This window comes from Amblyomma americanum, chromosome 6, assembly GCF_052857255.1.
Source record: "Amblyomma americanum isolate KBUSLIRL-KWMA chromosome 6, ASM5285725v1, whole genome shotgun sequence".
Classification (NCBI taxonomy): domain Eukaryota; kingdom Metazoa; phylum Arthropoda; class Arachnida; order Ixodida; family Ixodidae; genus Amblyomma; species Amblyomma americanum.
The window spans coordinates 14,130,269-14,147,856 of NC_135502.1; the positions used below are offsets into that span (position 1 = coordinate 14,130,269).

The following is a 17,588-nucleotide window of genomic DNA, read 5'->3' on the forward strand; positions in this document are numbered from 1 at the left end:
CATATATATATATATATATATATATATATATATATATATATATATATATATATATATATATATATATATATATATATATATATATATATATATATATATATATATATATATATATATATATATATATATATATGTGTGTGTGTGTGTGTACGTATGTATGTATACTAGTCTACTTGCTGTGCTCGCACACTATTGTGCATTTAAAAAGAATGCGAAAAATGCAATGAGCTGGCTGGTGCCTGTTGTTATTTATTTTTTCACAACAAAAACAATTATCAACAAGTAACCAGAGGACTGAAGAAGATTTAAAGAAATAGAAAGTACTGCGGTAAAGTATACTGCTTAGGCAGGGCTGCAGGGGACCTGTCCAGAGCACCAAACAAAAAGTACAGGACAATGCACAAGTTTCAATTTGACGAGTCAGTACGGAAATGTGGCCACCAGTTTTCCGTGCATAGATTACAAGCAAGCTGGAAGCTGAAGTTTTCATCAACTGAAGTGTCACGTGAGGAGGCATCCAGCAAGGATCGATACTTATACCTCCGAGAACCTGCTTTCAAGTACAAAAAGTCAAATGGCATGCTAACCACCACATGCAAAGCCGAGAAAAAAATGCTAACGCGTGCGCATCTTAGGCAGTCGGGACATTGCCAATGGTCTCTCGTGTTGTGGGCGCTTTTAAATAGTCGAATTCCCCAACGCAACGAAGAGTCCTGTAGGCAGAAATTCAACAATGCTTTGAAAAACACTGATAGACTAATATGTGGACAACCACATATATCTGCCTAATATCTATTTGAGCCCAGGGTCATAGTATAGTAACATTTTACGCACAATTCTGGCTGAAGCACAAAGGCAAATTTAATTTAGCATTCTCTAAGCGCCACGAATCGGGTGCAAAATTTGAAATCTCGACCTGACCACTCTAGAATTCGATTCCTTCGAACGCGTGTTTGTACTTGCCTAGGCACATTTGACAGGGCTCAGAAAAAGCGCCATCACAGTTGTGGTCGGTATGTAAAGCTCGTGCTAGGGCAACTTGGATCAACCGACGATGGATGGCAAGAAATGAAGTTTCCCAAGCGTCACGGCCCGCTCTTCTGACAGAAGCCGGTTGCTGCGGACTACCTCTTCCTGCTCGACGCCTTCACATGATCCACACGACTCCTGCCGGAATCATGTGGTGGCTGCGGAGAGGAAAGAGAAAGCGTGGTTGTTTCAGTCTGCACGCCAATATTTCACGCCGCGGGAGGTACGGGCTTTGTACTGCTTGCTTTTGTTTTACTTCTCTGCATGCAAATGCTACCAGCAGTACTTTAAGAATAGATGCGCTAATATCTGGCCTTACTCGACCCCGTCCAAGAAAGGCAACAAGGAAGTCACGTCACGGGGAAGCCATACTGAAAAACTTGCTTCCTAAAGGGCTGAAGTTCATGAAAAATGTGCCATATTTCTTCTCACTTTTGTTGCTTCGTGATCGCACTAAGCACAGTGTTTTGCATAATTGTAATGGGATGCGTGCATAAAAATCGGGATGCTCTTCAGATTTTCAGCCTTTAGTGAATGAAGTGGTTCAACAATCTCATGTCCCGTAGAGCCATTGAGTAATCCGCAAGCGTTTCGCTGTCTGTTTTGAGCTAATACAAAAATCGAATCTAAAATACTTCAAATACAAGGAACTGATCAACTCACTGCACTATATTTCTCCGAGATGGCCATGCTTCCAGATCGCCGACGCTGAAAGTGAAACATATGCCGATTAACTTCATATTTATTTCCTTTCCTTTATGACCCGCCGTTTCAAACGAGAATTTTCATCGGCGGCAATCCAAACAAAGAATTTTCACTACACACACCACCACGGGCAACCATGTTGTAAAAATATGAAATGGTTATCTTCATGTTTTACCGATAGTTGTCATATATAACGCTATAGAGTTAATTTTATAAGTTGCTATAAAAATTGTTCGGAACGCAAGTTCCGATGGAAAATCCAAATCCTAATTTAACGTTTTCCTATGCTTGTGCTTCCACAAACGGACAACAGAGCGATCTGAAATTTTCTAGAAACAGCGTAAAAGCTCAAAATTCGAATTTCATTCTAAACTTTTTCGAACGGCAGTTGCGCCCTCATTAAGCTATTGCTGCATCCTTTCTATTCTTCTGGATTGCACTTATAAGAATATGTAGTTTTATTTTTGTGCACTTCAAAGCACACGAGGTTCGTGTCCATTGTTATCAGCATCGAAAATGCCTTCTCACATGCGCTGGAAGTCGAAAACTTGGAATCATTTAGTCCTTCCTGAGCCGTCTGAATGAATGGGTTGTGCTCAATTGATTACGATTGCCGTTGAGTGCGCCCAGCATTCATAAATTGTCAGTCATGATCACCAATCATTTGCAGCGTATTTACCAATGGGCTAGTTCGCGCTCGCGGCGCTACAGCAAACTCGGGTGCTCTGAGTGCACCAGCACGCAAAGGCGCAATCGCCCATTAGAAGAGAGGCGCTGGCGCCAGAGCACCCTCGCTCGCCGCCGCGTCCGCAGCCGCCGCTACTCACGGGCGATTCTCACTTCTTCTTGCCGTGGTCAACGGTGTGTCCCGGCGTGCGGTTGGGGTCCCCCTGGTAGGGCGTCACGTTCTCGCGGATGCGTCCCCGCGTGCCGATGATGTCCGTGTGGCGGTGGTTGATCTCGTCCGTGGCCGGGTTGAACATGTACTGCTTTTGCAGGTCGCGAGTGCCGAACACCACGCCGAAGTTGGTGTACATGAAGGTGGGCTGCTCGGGCTCGTATCCGGGGGCCACGCCCGTCAGGATGACGCCCGACAGGCTGGGCACCGCCAGGTACCACAGCAGGGCCAACAGCAGGGCGACGGAAGGCAGCTTCTGCGCGACGGATGCAAGAGCTGTGGAGCTGCCCTCCTACTCACTCAGCCCTACGCGCCATTAGAGCTCTTTTTTTTTTTGCGCTGCATCACGTTTGGTTTCGACGTTTCGCTAAGCCAGATACCGGCGAACGTAGATTCCAGTACCGAAATCGCGTTACATAAAACCCTGTTTAACTGACAAACATAGAAATCGGTCGTGGTCGAAACCGTGTAACAGCGTTCGAGCATCAGTGAGTTCCATTATTGCTGCTACGATTAGCATTGAAAGTTCAAGCGGGAGAGGAGCAATAACTTGAGGCAGAAAAAAGAAAAAATTATTCCTGCATATGTTACTCACGAGTATCCATTCTGCTATTTGTTCGGGTGGTCCGTTTGATGTAGATTGTAAGTAAAAATTAAAAAAACGGCAGCAACCAGAACTCGCAATTTGATAGTCCCGGCATGCAAGCAATAACGAGAGCAATTTCGCTGCAGAAGGAATTATATTGTGTTCAGGGTACTGGGTTAAAAATAGTGACCGAACTACAGCCGAATTGAAAAAAAAAACTTTACAAAAGCCATCAGCACGGGACTCGTCGGCAGCATTAAATTTCAATACTTGTAATAAAGGCTCCAATAGAGCTACCACTACAGTTACATAAACTCTAAACTATATATCTGGTATATGTGTTGACGCTGAATTATAATTTCGACGCAATTTTTCCCTAATAATTGAAGTGTTATCAAAAGCCATAACACTACTCGATGCTGATGGTATAACTAGATCTTTGTGACATTGCCATACCTTCTTGAAAAGCTAGAAAGAAAAACGCCCTGAGCAACCGTTGGGAGAAAAAAAAAATGATTGTGCCATCGTTCACATAATGTTCAGTAAAATAACAACACGTTTGCAACGCAGTCCTCATCTCGCGTTCGACGATTAACAAACGTGGCTACAACTCTGCAGGCTAGAACGACGAAGACAATAAATATGCATAGAGGGCCACGTTTTAACAGAAAAACATGGAGTACATTTTGATACACAGACAAATGAGTGCGACACGATGGAGCGGCCATGGGCAGGCAGGGCAGCACCATGTAAAGCAATTTTCACAGTCGTGTCAGAGCGGTATCACGCTGAGAGAGCCAGCAGCGTATAGCGCGGGGAACCAACCCCGGTCCATGTACCACGGCTATCACTAGGCGGCTGAGCGAAGCGCGCGGTGTCTTGTCCAATGCCCCAGTTCTGGACTTTGTTTTCTGCTCGGTGCCTTAGCCAGGCAGGCGGCCGCAAAACGTGAGCTCCAAGCCCGGCGCATGTCGGCACGCCTCGCCCAATCCTCCCATTCAGTACTGCAGCTGCCGCGAACCCAAAGACGAGCCCGGCTGGCAGTGCATGCAGTTAGCGTCTACGGCGGCGGCTGGAGCGGCGTTCCGTCCTTCCTCTTGAGGCAGCACGAAGCCTCGCGTAACAGGCCAAAGCACCACGTGGCCTTCTTCCGGCCTCTCGCCTTCCCTCTCCCATTCCAATGCCCGCGCGCAACTACTCTCCTCTGAGCCTGATCTAACCAGACGGTGTCTGTCTATAGGTGATTGTTCATGAGCTTACGTGGGGAGCAGTGCGAAGAATATGATAAAGATCGTTGTATAAAAAAAAATTAAACATAGGCGATCGAAATAAAAAAACGTTTTTAATGAACAAACTGCCAGCCGCAACGGATACCAGTTGTTGAATAAATAACGCCGGCTAGCTACTTAGTAAAGTAAAATTTATGCATAAGTTTAGTTTATGCATCACATGGTTAACGCCAATGGTGACAACAAAGCTTCGACATGAGAGATGAGAAGGAGAAGGGGAGAGAGATAGAAAGGCAAAGAAGGAGCTGACGTAGGCCAAAGCTGGCGCTCTCACTTTATAATTGGTTTTGGGGGAAAGGAAATGGCGCAGTATCTGTCGCATATACCGGCGGACACCTGAACCGCGCCGTAAGGGACAGGATAAAGCAGGCAGTGAAAGAAGAAAGGAAGAAAGAGGTGCCGTAGTGGAGAGCTCCGGAATAATTTCGACCACCTGGGGATCTTTAACATGCACTGACATCGCACAGCACACGGGCGCCTTAGCGTTTTGCCTCCATAAAAACGCAGCCGCCTCGGTCGGGTTAGCAGCTCGAATTCAAGAGCAGTGCTTAAAGCCCGCTTTATCGACACAATTTCGATATGGGCTAGCAGACATGCCGCTATGACGGCTGATGTCATCATATATTAAAAATGGCCTTGACAAGGACGCTTAGTCCCGTCTTAAGCACGTCGCGTTCTGAGGCGACATTCAAGCCGGTGTAGAAACCAGAGCCATTACAGCGAGTATCTCTGGGTGGTTCCTGACTCCCCGTGCAATACATTCTCCCATTCCCGGATCAGGCTACGCTACAGGTGGCTTGTATGATTTAAGGCTTCCTGCGCGATAACATTACATTCCCAGTGCAGGTGAACTACAGCAGTCAATGAATACGCCCAAAACTTATGGTTCCAGTTTCATCAAGGCTGTGAGGACAGCAATTGAGTGCAGGAGGGCACTGCACCGCAGGTTCAGCCCGCATGCTCACGCTGCTGGAGATTCGGAGCAGAAAGATGTGATTTTACCGATACAGAAAAAAAAATTGAAAAATTGTTTTAGTCGTTTGCACAACTATTCAAGACCCTATACACAAATCTTCATTGTGATCCGTCTACTAGAAAACAAAATTTTCGAGCTTATTGAATTTCTGGTGGGGTGCGTGCATCTCGTACAGCCCGCGAAAGTAATTTTAGGAGCGCGCCTAGCGCGCAGGAGCTCATCAGCATGTGCACACCCTCCCTAGGTGCGTCGTCTTTCCGCGGTAGCATTGCATTGCCTTTACAACGCAAGAGCATGGGCGCCGCCATACTGTGTCACATGATCCCACCGTGACTGCTTGCCTTGAAGCCTTGTGGTTTCGACGGCTGCTCAGACAATCGCGATTATACTTATACTGCATACATTTCTGTATTGTAAATTATAAACGATGACAGGGGATAATAACGAGCAACTAATGAAAAGACGATGAGTTACTTGTTATTTGTTCGGTCGTTTTTTGACGTAGCGCGGATACTAGCGTCGCATCTCACCGGTGACTTAACTACGCATTCTCTCCAATCTTAGTACCGACCAAAATTCACATTAAGTCTACATTAAATTTGCATTACATTAGACGAGTTGGGCAAAGCGAAAGGTTCGTGCACCATTGAATTGCCGCGGAAGTAACACACAGCACGGAGACGATGTCGAATGGCTGGTGAAACAAGCGACCTCCTATCGACGAACACTGCAATGTCGCACGCTTCCAGTTTTCGGTAAGAACTCAATTTCTCGATTACAGCGTTCCAGTCGAACGGAGACCCATAAACCCATGAAAGGACCCTGCACTGTGGGGCTACTAAGCGATTGGCACCCTTTTCTAAAAAAAATTTTATAACTCTAGTCGTCGGCGAATGGCGCGCGACGCCAACGTGGCGTTTACATGCTTGCGTGCACTTGTGGTGACCGTTGGAATCTGTGCGCCATCTTCGCGTGTCTGTTTTATAGCAGCCCAGCCTCCATCCTCTCGGCGGCCGGCGACACGCACGCAGGCACACCAATATGAGCGTGAACGGCACTCCGTAGCGAATTCCAGCCTCCGGTGCGCCGGAAACGAAACTAACAAACCAGGCTAGCTCAAGGACGGTCTCGTTCGGTTACGCTCGCACGTACCGGTGTTTTGTACATAATGGAAACGGCGGCGAAATGTGGCCGCGGGATACGGCGGTGAATTAGTTTTTTCTTTTCAAGGAGGTGCCGCTTCGTATGCAGAGACGAGCAATGTAAGGCTGCGGCGGATGCAGAGAAGAAAGCGTTCTCCCGAAGGGGGCCAATCGGTGCAGACGCCCTTCAGCCGACAGCCAAGTAGAGGGGGCTCAGGCGGCGTGCTTGTCCGGTTGCGAAAATCGGTCGCGTCGGGGAGCCAACGGGTTTGTGCAGATAGCGGGGGGAGATCCGACACAATTCACGGTATGGGAGACGGATAAAAAATATCAAAAAGGTGATTAACGCCTTCTGTCTTAACCACGTTGAGTAAGAACTGGCTCGCCTGCTGAGTATCTCCGACTTCAGTGCTCTAAGGCGAGTGCCGGTTAGACTCTTGCTGAGTTCTCGACTACTGCCAAGTCCAGCAGCAGACACGCTTGCGATTCCCTTGTGTGCGCGGGCTTCTGAGACACTGAGCTTACTGTAGAAGAACGGCAGATTGGGCGAGTTGGAAATGCTCCATAATAAAGCAGCGCTAAGCGCCTGTGTGTGTGTTCCCTTCTTTCTTCGTCCTTGTTGCTTAGCGCTGTTTTAATATTACTGAGCTTACGTTGATATCCAGTCTGCCTAGTTTTGCTTGTGCCTTCTGAGTCAGGTATTGGCGTTCACTCTCTTCTTTCAGTTAGGTTTGGTTTACTGTATTTGACTCTGCCTACTGGGCATTTAGGTATAGCGCAATTTTCTGGTATGCTGTTTTACTTTGCTTTTCCCACGAGCCGTACCACTTCACATCATTTCCTTTTTTCGTCAGTGTGTTCATAATGAAATAAAAACGTCGATTGCCAAACTCTCGCTGCTCCTGCTGTTTTTGCCAAAATCGTTTTCAGTTTTTATTCAAAGCATTAGCGGTCTGAGCTAAATAACAAACTTTTAAACCTTCTCTTAATAGTCCATCATTATATCGACAGAGAATAATAGTAATAATGTAAATCAGGAAATTACAAAATCTTGAAGCAATAGCACAGGCAATCGAGAAGAGCGGTGTCAAATAGTGTCAGGCAAAGTCATATCACATAATGAGCAGTAACGGTAATGAAGCTTCAATCTGAGGACAATAAATATCAGGCTATTTAAATAAACAGATCCTCGAAGTTGGCGGAAGTGACCACCTATAGGTTTCGCGCCTGTTTGCCCGAGGCTAGGCGAGGCGAAAAGCGCAAAATTTGACTCCAGTTGGGCTCACATGCTTTATTTTTTTCGTTGAAGGAGGTGAAGCACGGCGGAGCCTTGTTTCTTCTTCTCCAATAAAATTACAAGACGACGGTGAAAAACGGCACGCTTCCTTTTTGTTTTGAGACATTTCAGGCTCGCTGCCGCTGTCCAAGTAGGCGCAAGAAAAAGTGCTCGCCTTTTCTCGGTAGGCTGCTCACGGTTCCGCAATCTTGGCCGGTAACGCCGGCTGACGCATCCGTTAGGAATGCACACGGCTCTGCCTTTGGAAGTGCGTGTCCTGAATGTAGAGCTCGTCCTAGATGGAGTGGACGCTGTCTCATTTCGTCGCGTTGAATTCCTTTCTTTCGCTTCGAGCGACAAGTCGCTTTTCAGCTCCCGGCCTTCGGAATTTCGGCCACAGCCTCATTTTTCTTTTCACCAAACGACTTTATTTTGTGTCATTCTTTTTACTGCATGAGCAGTACTATTAGCTTAACTTCTACTACTAAGTACCGCATTAAGAAAGCCAACAGTCACCGAAACCAAGGAAAGCATAGAGCAAAATTAATTTAAGTAATTTTCTTTAAACAGATGTCATATGCTGAGCCACTGGTGTGCTTTAACATAAGCTATGTGCGTTGACAAGGCGCTAAGCAGGTGGCGCCAGTTTTCAAGGAGAGCGTTCTGTAGCAAGCAAGCCACGCTTAAAGCGTGTTTCTTTCCTTTTTTTTTCCCCTGCCCACTCAGCATTCACATATCTCGCAAACCCAGACGAGACTTACGAAGGTTCAACTTATGATGCAGCGTTCGATACTTTCCTCGAACTAAGCGGTGGAATTGTGGAGCATCGCGTATATCTTATTTTCCTTCTGCACTGGCTTCCCCCAATATCCAGCTTGGTAAGTGGGCCCTCCACAACTGTGCAGTGTCTTCTCTCGAACGTCAAGCTGAGTGCATCCGCGAGTGAGTCGTCCGGCGTCTCGACCGAAGAGGCCTATCTCTTGACTCCCAGGTGGCGCGAGGATCCCCACGCCGTTCTGCCGTGACGAGCTGCCTTGTTAGCGGCACGAGCCTTTGTGCGTTCGCGACGACTCCCTGTTCCTCCGGTTTCTGCTCTCGCTCCAACGGGCATGAGAAGCTGCAGCGCCTCCGCTTCCGTATACTTCCTGCTCTGTAATTGTGTGCAGTGTGCACTGTCACTGCAGTGCGCAAATATAGAACCGCACCGCGCTCACGGAAGGCACAGAGCGAAGTCGTGAGTACAAGGATTCTGAGGTCAAAGCGGCGAAGGCTAAAAGTAGGCGGATGCACCGGCTACTTCTGACGCTCCACTGTGGCTTGGATGTCGCACTGCACGTTCTCGAACCAGGGAGGCACTCGTGAAAAGTTCTATCGTGACGTGGTTTGTTGCGATCTGTTATGCTGCTGCATGTGACAGCAATGCGCTTCCCATCCGCAGGGCCCAGTGGCAGCCTATGGGCGCACGACATGCAACTGCACCGCCACCGCCAGCACTTTTTCTCTTTTTGCGCCTCAAACGTGCGTCTGCCGGCACGTCCTGCCACTGGGCTCTTTCAGCACGCAACCGCGACGCTTTCACGGTGCGCGCTGTTTATAGCCACTAATACTGCCAGACTGACTAGCTGCGAACTTAGAAGTTGTTCAAGTGGGCACACGTGCTTCTTCGTGTACATGTGGACTGCGCTCTCTTCTTTACAACAGACCTTATACAAAAACTCAAAAGATGTCGCCAAATCCTCCAGCAAGCAAGACCTTCCGGCATACCAGGCGGTTTATGCACCTCGTCGGCCCTGCTACCTTTGGTCGCTTGAGCGGAATAGTAGACTAAAATCAAGCATGCCGTGCGATTTATCTCCCCGCTGCACCCGTTTGCGGCGTAATGCATTTCCTTAAGGCCCGCCAACAATGATGAATTAAGATGATGGCGGTTGTGGCAGTAATGATGGATTGGTGATGGGGTGGATGAGACTTTTATTGAATAGTTATTATCTAATGGAACACGAAATGGTCATCATCTTATGGCGACCTCGTGTTAATTAAACGTTTGGAGTACGCCCATGCAATTAGCAACTTACATATTGCGACTTCCGACTGAGCTTTACGGAGATATTACTTAATAAACCACCCGACTGAGCTTTACGGACACACTAATTATTAATATTTATTAAGAGGGCTTAAACTACGGGCACTTTAAACCCCTTCATAGCATTACAAGAGTAACTGACAAGGCGGACAGAGAGAGGGACGCGCCACCGTGTTCCTATGTGTTGCTGTAAAATCTTGAGCACTGTTCTTGCGCTGTGTTCTGATATTAGCCGTGTGCCAGGTCACATTGTCATGCGCAAATTTATGCAAACAGGAACCACAAGGGGGCCCCACGACTCCCTCAAGTCTAGCGATAGAGAAAACAACACCGCCATGGCACGGCTGTGCCGCTCCTGTCCTCACTCGAAAAGTAGGTAAAGATACGGTCAAAAAAAATTTAGGCATGTGGATTTGTTTTATTTCTTTTTACTTGCGAGTGATAGGCTATAACCTGTGTGTTAGCGTCCCTCTCTCCTTACATTTCAGCACAGTTAGTGGGAACAGTGTAGTTTATGCCACCCCGGTGCTTCGCGGCTTGTGTGGTATGTAGTATCTGGCCACCTGTGCGCTTTGTTTCGCGTCTTCATCACCTGCAAGTTTCCCAATATGAGGGCCGTCTCGTCTGAAGCGTCACCGCTTTTTAACATACCCTTTCCGCTTCCTTTTCTTTTCTGCAGCTGAGAGCCGATGTGACACTTCCCGGACTCCTCGTTTTCCTCTTTTGATGTTCTTTTATACGTCCTCATCTTTCAATACAAAATAAAATAAGTTCCCGCATTCCTTCTAACTTAAGGACAGCAGCGATGTTCTTGCTGGGCAGCCAGCGCGGTCACCATGTGTTGGCGTGCGGTTCATTTCTGCAATAAAATGAAAGTGTCCTGCATTTTCCTTCGCTCCATACCGCATGCTCCTTGCTTCACTACACCACGAAAACGAAATGACGTTTTGTACTGATAGACTACCTTCTCAAGGGGATTCCCTGTCCTTAACTGACTACGAGGCTATTATACCCTTCGTGCACCGGGCCGTTTCTCACAGGAATTTCATATATTTTTTATATTTTGTTGGCCTGCATCTACCCTGGTAGGTGTCGCTTCCGCTTTTGTTCTGTCTGTTGGTTTCTCCTTATGCTCTGCAGAATGCTTTGTTGGGAACATCCCACCTCGCTGATTTCCTGTCACGGTACCGCTACAGAATTCACGTACGCGAGCCGCCTAACATCGATGCGTCGTTTGCCATGGCGGATGACAATGGTGTGAGAAAGGAAAGCTAACAATTCTCTTTTGCAGGCCACAACGCTTGAGAACACCGAAGCGTTGGCCATCTGGTAGAGCATCCGCCTCGCCCTCGGGATGTGCTGGGTTCAATCCCCAGTGCCGCCGGGTACCCACCGGTTTTTAATGGGTACAAGATTTCCCCCGGACAGGTGGTCGGCTCTTCTGGGGTGAGATGCTTGAGAAAAGGGTATTGCGCCAAACCATTGCGTTGAAGGGTCAGTGATTCGTTCCGCCGTCAAGTAACCATGAATACGCCTCGTGCGGTAGAAGCCCATTTGTGGCCCTTTTCGACTACTCGAGTTTAGGTCAAAGACCCATTTCCCAAGCATTTCACCCTGTTTAACCCGAGCATTAGGCCAGGGGAAAGCTTATACCCATTCTACCACCGGTGGGTACCCGGCGGCACTGGGGATCGAAACCCGCACCTCACGCATGCGAGGCGGATGCTCAGACCACTCGGTAAGAACAGTCAGCGAATCGCTGCCTTGTCAAGATCTCTTGCGTTCCTTGCTTCGCCGTTCCTGGACTGTCTCAATGAAGCGAAGACTGAAGAACGTCGTCATTTTCCCTTTCCTTCTTCCGATTTTTCTCGCAGTAATTTCCACCGCCAGCGAACGACTGCTGCTGATGGCGGCCACCCCGACCCGCTCATGGCTTATCTCCACATCGACGCTCTGCCAGTCAGGGCGGCGTCTGTCGCCTCAATGGCGACGCGCAAGGGCTCTGCTATGGCGCACTTGAGCCCTCAAGCAGGTAGCACTACATGCGGCAGTTCGTTTATTTTTATTTAGTGATAGTGACAGAACCTTGGGCGGCCTTTCTCAGCTATCTGCTCTCTCCAACATCCTACGTGTTTTCCGTGGGCACAAACGAACGTAAATGCAGTTGAATGACGAGCCCTTCAATCATGCTCAGCGAACACTGGTTTGACTTTGAGCCTTTGTTATGATGTGCAGTGAGTTGAAGCTCTCCCCGCTTTATTGTACTAAGGCTCTGACGTAAAAGTTCACTGCCTTCATGATATCGCTTCGACAGGTTAACATACGGCCCTCGACGAAGAACAAGCACGTACCATTCAGGGGAACGTTCTGACTGACGTTGAGCGTGCCATCATTACGCAGTTCGACGGTGCATTATCGTAAAGAAAAACCAAGGGGCTATGCTCAGAGGTAGAAATAAAAATCGAACCAAAGCGTAGATAGGCCCTGCTAAGAATACAAAACATAGATACAAAAGCAGTCATTCTAGTTCCCAACCTATCAGAGGGTTAATAATGCGGCCAGCCGTTGCTTCATCAGTACATAATGAACACCGGAGCGCACGCTTGTTCATTAGCACGCCAGCCGGGACGGAATATTCGGTATTACGCCAGTGCTACACGTCGTCAATAATCTTGGAGGAGGCAATAAAGTGGCAATGCGTCTAGGTGTTTGCCCGCCTCCTATTCCACGCCTGCTTCCCGTGCTTGCAGAACCACGAAGCCTTCGTAGCGGGCTCGACCCACGTTGTCCACCGCGCCGCCCTGACATGACCTCGTGCCAATGCACAGAGCGGCGATCCAAAGACCGGATACAGGTCCACGGATATCAGAGTGCCATAGATGCAGTTTCCAATTGGTCGTGATGGATTTGATCGGCCTAGTTGAAGCAATCAAGCCCGAGGCTGTATCGCTGCACGCTACTGGACAGCTTTCTTTCCCGCGGTTTCCCCATGTGTCAGTGAAAGATCCTGCGAACATTTCGAAGTCACACAAAAGAAGCATATGCGAGCTGCTCTCGGATCGCTGTCGCTGCCCATCAGATCAGCATCAACGCGGGATCGATGCGGTCAGAAGTGGTGATTTGCCGCTTCTTGGAAATTCTCGCGGTGCACATTTCAGATGCGTGTGCAGTTCTGAGAGCTGAACGTTTAGCGAGGAAAATTTTTTCCACATTTAAGGATGAGGTTTAGTCCAATGTATTGGGGGAAATCTCGCAATGTAGAGTAGAGTTTAGTTAAGCAATTATTACTCATTACCATCCACCTTAGTACAGGCATGCACCTGTCTAAGAAATTTTGCATTGAAAACAAAATTCACCCTTGCCTAAGGGTGAATCCCAGGATAACTTAAATCACTTTGGACCTCCCTCGCTGGCGTCGATTACACTTCGTCAGCCGTCCTTGCTGGCGACTACATCGTGGACATCAAGAAGCACAGGCAATTCGCCGTCGTCACCACATCCCGAGGCTTCCTTTTACAACTGAATAAATACAGTCAACACAACGCAATGTGTACATTGCACTGTCGTTCTTCAGCCGGCACAGTGAAGAAAGTGATTTCAAACAGATCCACGCCTTTTCCTGACAGCGCAGCAAACATTACCAAGTTGCAAAAAATTAGAAAATTGCACAGAACCAATAAACGCTGTGGCCGAACACAATACTACGCAGTCTCGTCATCAGTATTTACCCATGAACAAACCACCGCCATCACAGTATGCGCCACCAAATTAGTTATGCATTCAGCCATCATTTCAGCAATCATTTTGCGAATCAGCTGGAATTGGACACTCACCGTACAATCGGTGTAAGCGTCAGTCTCGTGTTCTTTTTTTTCCCGCAACCACCAGCCACTTCTTTGCACTTCACTCTACCAACCAAACTCAATTTTAATCTCAAAACTTATCGAATATACCGGTCGCTTGACTACATCTGAGAGAGAAACAGGCAAACAACACGTAACTCGATGCAAGGAGTTTCGTTGGTAAAGAACACGCAGAGCCACGAAGGAACGGCGTTCAGGTACTGCAAAAGTGCATTGCAGTCTCCATAAAAAGAAAAAAAAAACTATACGCCGCGAATAACGCGAAACACTGCACAACAACGCCCCACAAGACCTCGACCGCGACCGGTGGAAAAGTGAAATGGAAAGTTCCACACCGCGACGACAGCAATCGGTTCAGCCATCAAAGATTACAGCAATTACCATTTCTCGGGAGAGGCAGACATAAAAGGAAAAACAAGTACATAGGTAAAGAGAAGCAAGCACAGTCGGCATATTTCTATACGCAAAGGCGCGTTCGAAAAAGCTGGCCCATGGAGGTGACAACAAGCCGGCGCATTTCCCACCGGCCACGCAGACCCGGCGCTCCAACCAGGCCGACAGCGTTGTGCCGTTGCGATAGTTTTGCGGACCTCCTTGCCCAACTCTCGCCCGTGGACGACACGCGCCATTTGGCGGCGACTGTCCAGGCGTGTAATGAGACGGCTATCGCCTACGGAGCAGGCGGGACCCGCTGCGGGCTGGCGATGACCGGGCCGCCGCTCTTGCAACAGCAGTACAGGCCCCCGCTTGCGACCTCTGATTGTGGCTGCCGGCGCCACCGCGGGGTGAGCGCTTCGCCAAAATGGTCCCGCCCACTACGCACTGAGGGCGCGCAGCTGCACCTCTTGGGAGCCAGTCGCCCATGTGCCCAACTTCAGGCGTTCAGCTGCCAGCCATCGAGTTTCCATGCGGGAGCATAGTTTCATGTTATGGTCATTGCAGTCATTGTCAGCAGTCGTATAGAATGCACAGCGCGATGAAGGAACAAGCGAATTTGCTTTAACTATGCGCTGTAGTACGTCTACCAGGTTCAATCTTGAAAAAAATTGGTTTTGTGAGGAAAGAAGACGACGCAGAGTTTGTCTCACATTTCGCCGGACACCTGAACCGCGCCGTAAGGGAAGGGATAAAGGAGGGGCTGAGAGTAGGGAAGAAAGAGGTGCCATAGTGGAGGGCTCCGGAATCATTTCGACCACCTTGGCATCTTTACCGTGCACTGACATCGCACAGCACACGGCCGCCTTAGCGTTTCGCCTCCATAAAAACACAGCCGCCGCGGCCGGGTTCGAACCCGGGTACTCTGGCTCAGCAGCCGAGCGCCCTAACCACTGAGACGCCGCGACAGGTGATTCAGTCTTTCTTCTGCGCTCCCTTGGAGACACTGGAAACATTGCCAAGAATTTGGCACAGCGCCCACCAGTGCCACTAAGCCTAGCGGCTTATAGCGCTTCAGTGGGAGGCGACAAATATATTCCAGCAACTAATTGCATAGACACTGCTTATTTTCTTCGGTCTTCTCTCTCTTTTCAAGAAATTGCGGATCCAGAAAAGAGAAGTATTTCCCGCCAACTGCTTCAAAGCTCTGTATTTACCCATAGGCTAAAGCACTATGGTTATAAGAACCACTCTGCGCAAGGATTCGTCTGGCTACCCGTTGGGTGTGAATTCTCGAACCGGAGCACGCGATCAAGTGCGCTTTTCAAAGTGCCGGCTTTCAACCAGAGCACCTTCCAGCATGTCTACGACAACGTGTACAATAGCACAGTTCCTAGTGACCCGACAAGCGAAATTACGTCACTCCAGACTACGGGTGTACTTCACCCGCCGTCACCAATGCTTCCATGACATCAAGTTGTAAAATAGGGTGCAGATGAAAGGATAATAGCATTAAAAATAAATAATGTATGTCGTTGCCCTCTGTATCGGCGCCTTCTTTGGCTGGGTGGCACAGTTGCTTTTTTAGTTTTCGTCCTTTATTCTGAAACACGAAATCCCTTTTTATGACACCCATATTGTACAGTAGAACTTTCTGACGGGCTAGTTGGTACATCTCTATTAAACAGCGTGCGCTAACAGGACGTACACAGGAAACTTGGAGACAGGGGAAAGAAGCGAAACTTCCAACTTTAATGACAGGAAAGGATGCCAGACGCTCTTTTATATCTGCTGGGGTGTAGGTGTACATATTGTACGTGTTTTATTCAGTTAATCGCGTTAGCCTAATGGAATCTACCTGCCTCATTTTTGTACGTATAACCAGAAACCTATCGTACACCTTCGTTTGCACACGACAATTCAACGGAATGCCGTGGATATACCACAGTTTTGCCTGGATAGCCTGAGCAATGTTAGTGTTCGAACGAACCCTCATTCCGATGTTCGATTAGAGACAGGCTTAGGGTGAACATGACTCAGATTTGTGGCGCTTTTCTTGGAGAGGTTGCCCTCACTGCAGCTCCTTCTCATACACTACCTGAGAGCGCCCACAGGTCAAAGGTCGTACGACCTATTACATGTTCTTCATCTATGACCTATGACCTATCCCATGGCCGCTGTTCGAGCTGATGTCGGCTTTCCTATCTACCAGACTACATTTTGGGCGTGCTGAGGGCTACTCATGCAAGCTATAAGCAGGGTCAGCGAGTGCCTGTGAAACACACTGTGCCCCTCGTACCTCTTTGGGCCGGGTTGGGCAAATGAGGATAAGACAAATTCTCTTTTCTGTTCTTTTGGGATGATTTTTTTCCTTTCGTCTCCGGCATTTAACAAAACCTTTAAGATTACTCTTGTGAGAGCTTTGCCACCTACGAATCCGCTGTTGAGAGTATACTTGCCTTATCGGCTAATAGCCAGTTGTGTCAGTGGCTTGATATTGGCACTCAGCTCAGCGCTACTGGCACAAAGATGAGCAACGAGATGAGGAATGCGACTGCCGTCCTCTACATCCTTCTCCTTCGCCTCGTCTAGTTCATCTCAGATTTGTGGGGATCTGAGAAGCAGCCGCGCTTACTCTCAGACCACTGATAAGGCGACAGCATTTCATGAATCGACGACGCCCCGCAGCATTTCTGCTCTCGATGACCACAGATGCACGCGAGTCAGCTCTGGCTGCTGAAAGAACATCCGAAAGCGGGGCGTTAAGCCGACCGGATTACGGCGCTCGACCGATACACTGGACTTTACAGCCTCTGCCTCGATAAGTCCTCGGCGTCGCGCGCTTCGGGAAATCCGGTCGCCGCTCGCGCGTGCGAATCTGCGGGTGCACCCGGAAATGTCCGCGGGCGCCGCACGCCGAGTGGGACTGCATGATCGCGTCGCGCGATAGGGGGCCCCCGTGGCGCGATGCCACGGCGCACCAAGTTCGAGGACAACGAGAGGTGGTAAAGTGGCGCGTGCTTTCCTGCGCTGCCTTCTCGCGGCACTCATCGGGACACTGACACTGTGGCACATTGAAAACGCTTCGTGAAAAGAGATAACGCAAAACGTCCGTGGGGGAAAGCTTGTGGGTTCCCCACCGTGTAAGTGTAAGGAATTCCCCACCGTGTAAGTTACTGGTTGAGCTCAGTTTCCGGGGGTGACTGTAGATTATCGATATCTACGGCTGTGTGAACAGTTTTCGTCACATGTTTTGCAGGTGTCTGAACGACTCATCATTCCTGGGTTTTTACCGAAAACAAAAGGAAAGAAATATAAACGCGCACACGAGCCTCCCCTCCTGCACATGGGCGCGCAAATCACTTC

General features: G+C 48.6%; 1 protein-coding gene across 2 annotated transcripts in view; it reads right to left on the reverse strand.

Annotated features, from left to right (window-relative positions):
• Positions 1-229: 229 nt before the first annotated feature.
• Positions 230-17,588, reverse strand: part of LOC144136338 (uncharacterized) — a 31,197-nt gene continuing 13,838 nt past the window's right edge. The window contains exons 2-4 of one of the 2 annotated variants that reach the window (XR_013315596.1): positions 2,562-2,888; positions 1,693-1,737; positions 230-1,187 (exon numbers count right to left, since the gene is read on the reverse strand). Coding sequence is in view for 1 of the 2 variants with exons in the window: in XM_077668587.1 (XP_077524713.1) it covers positions 1,148-1,187; positions 1,693-1,737; positions 2,575-2,888 (399 nt within the window). In the remaining variant the exon portion in view is untranslated. The remainder of the gene's footprint in view (positions 1,188-1,692; positions 1,738-2,561; positions 2,889-17,588) is intronic. The other variant, XM_077668587.1, reaches the window with a different exon arrangement.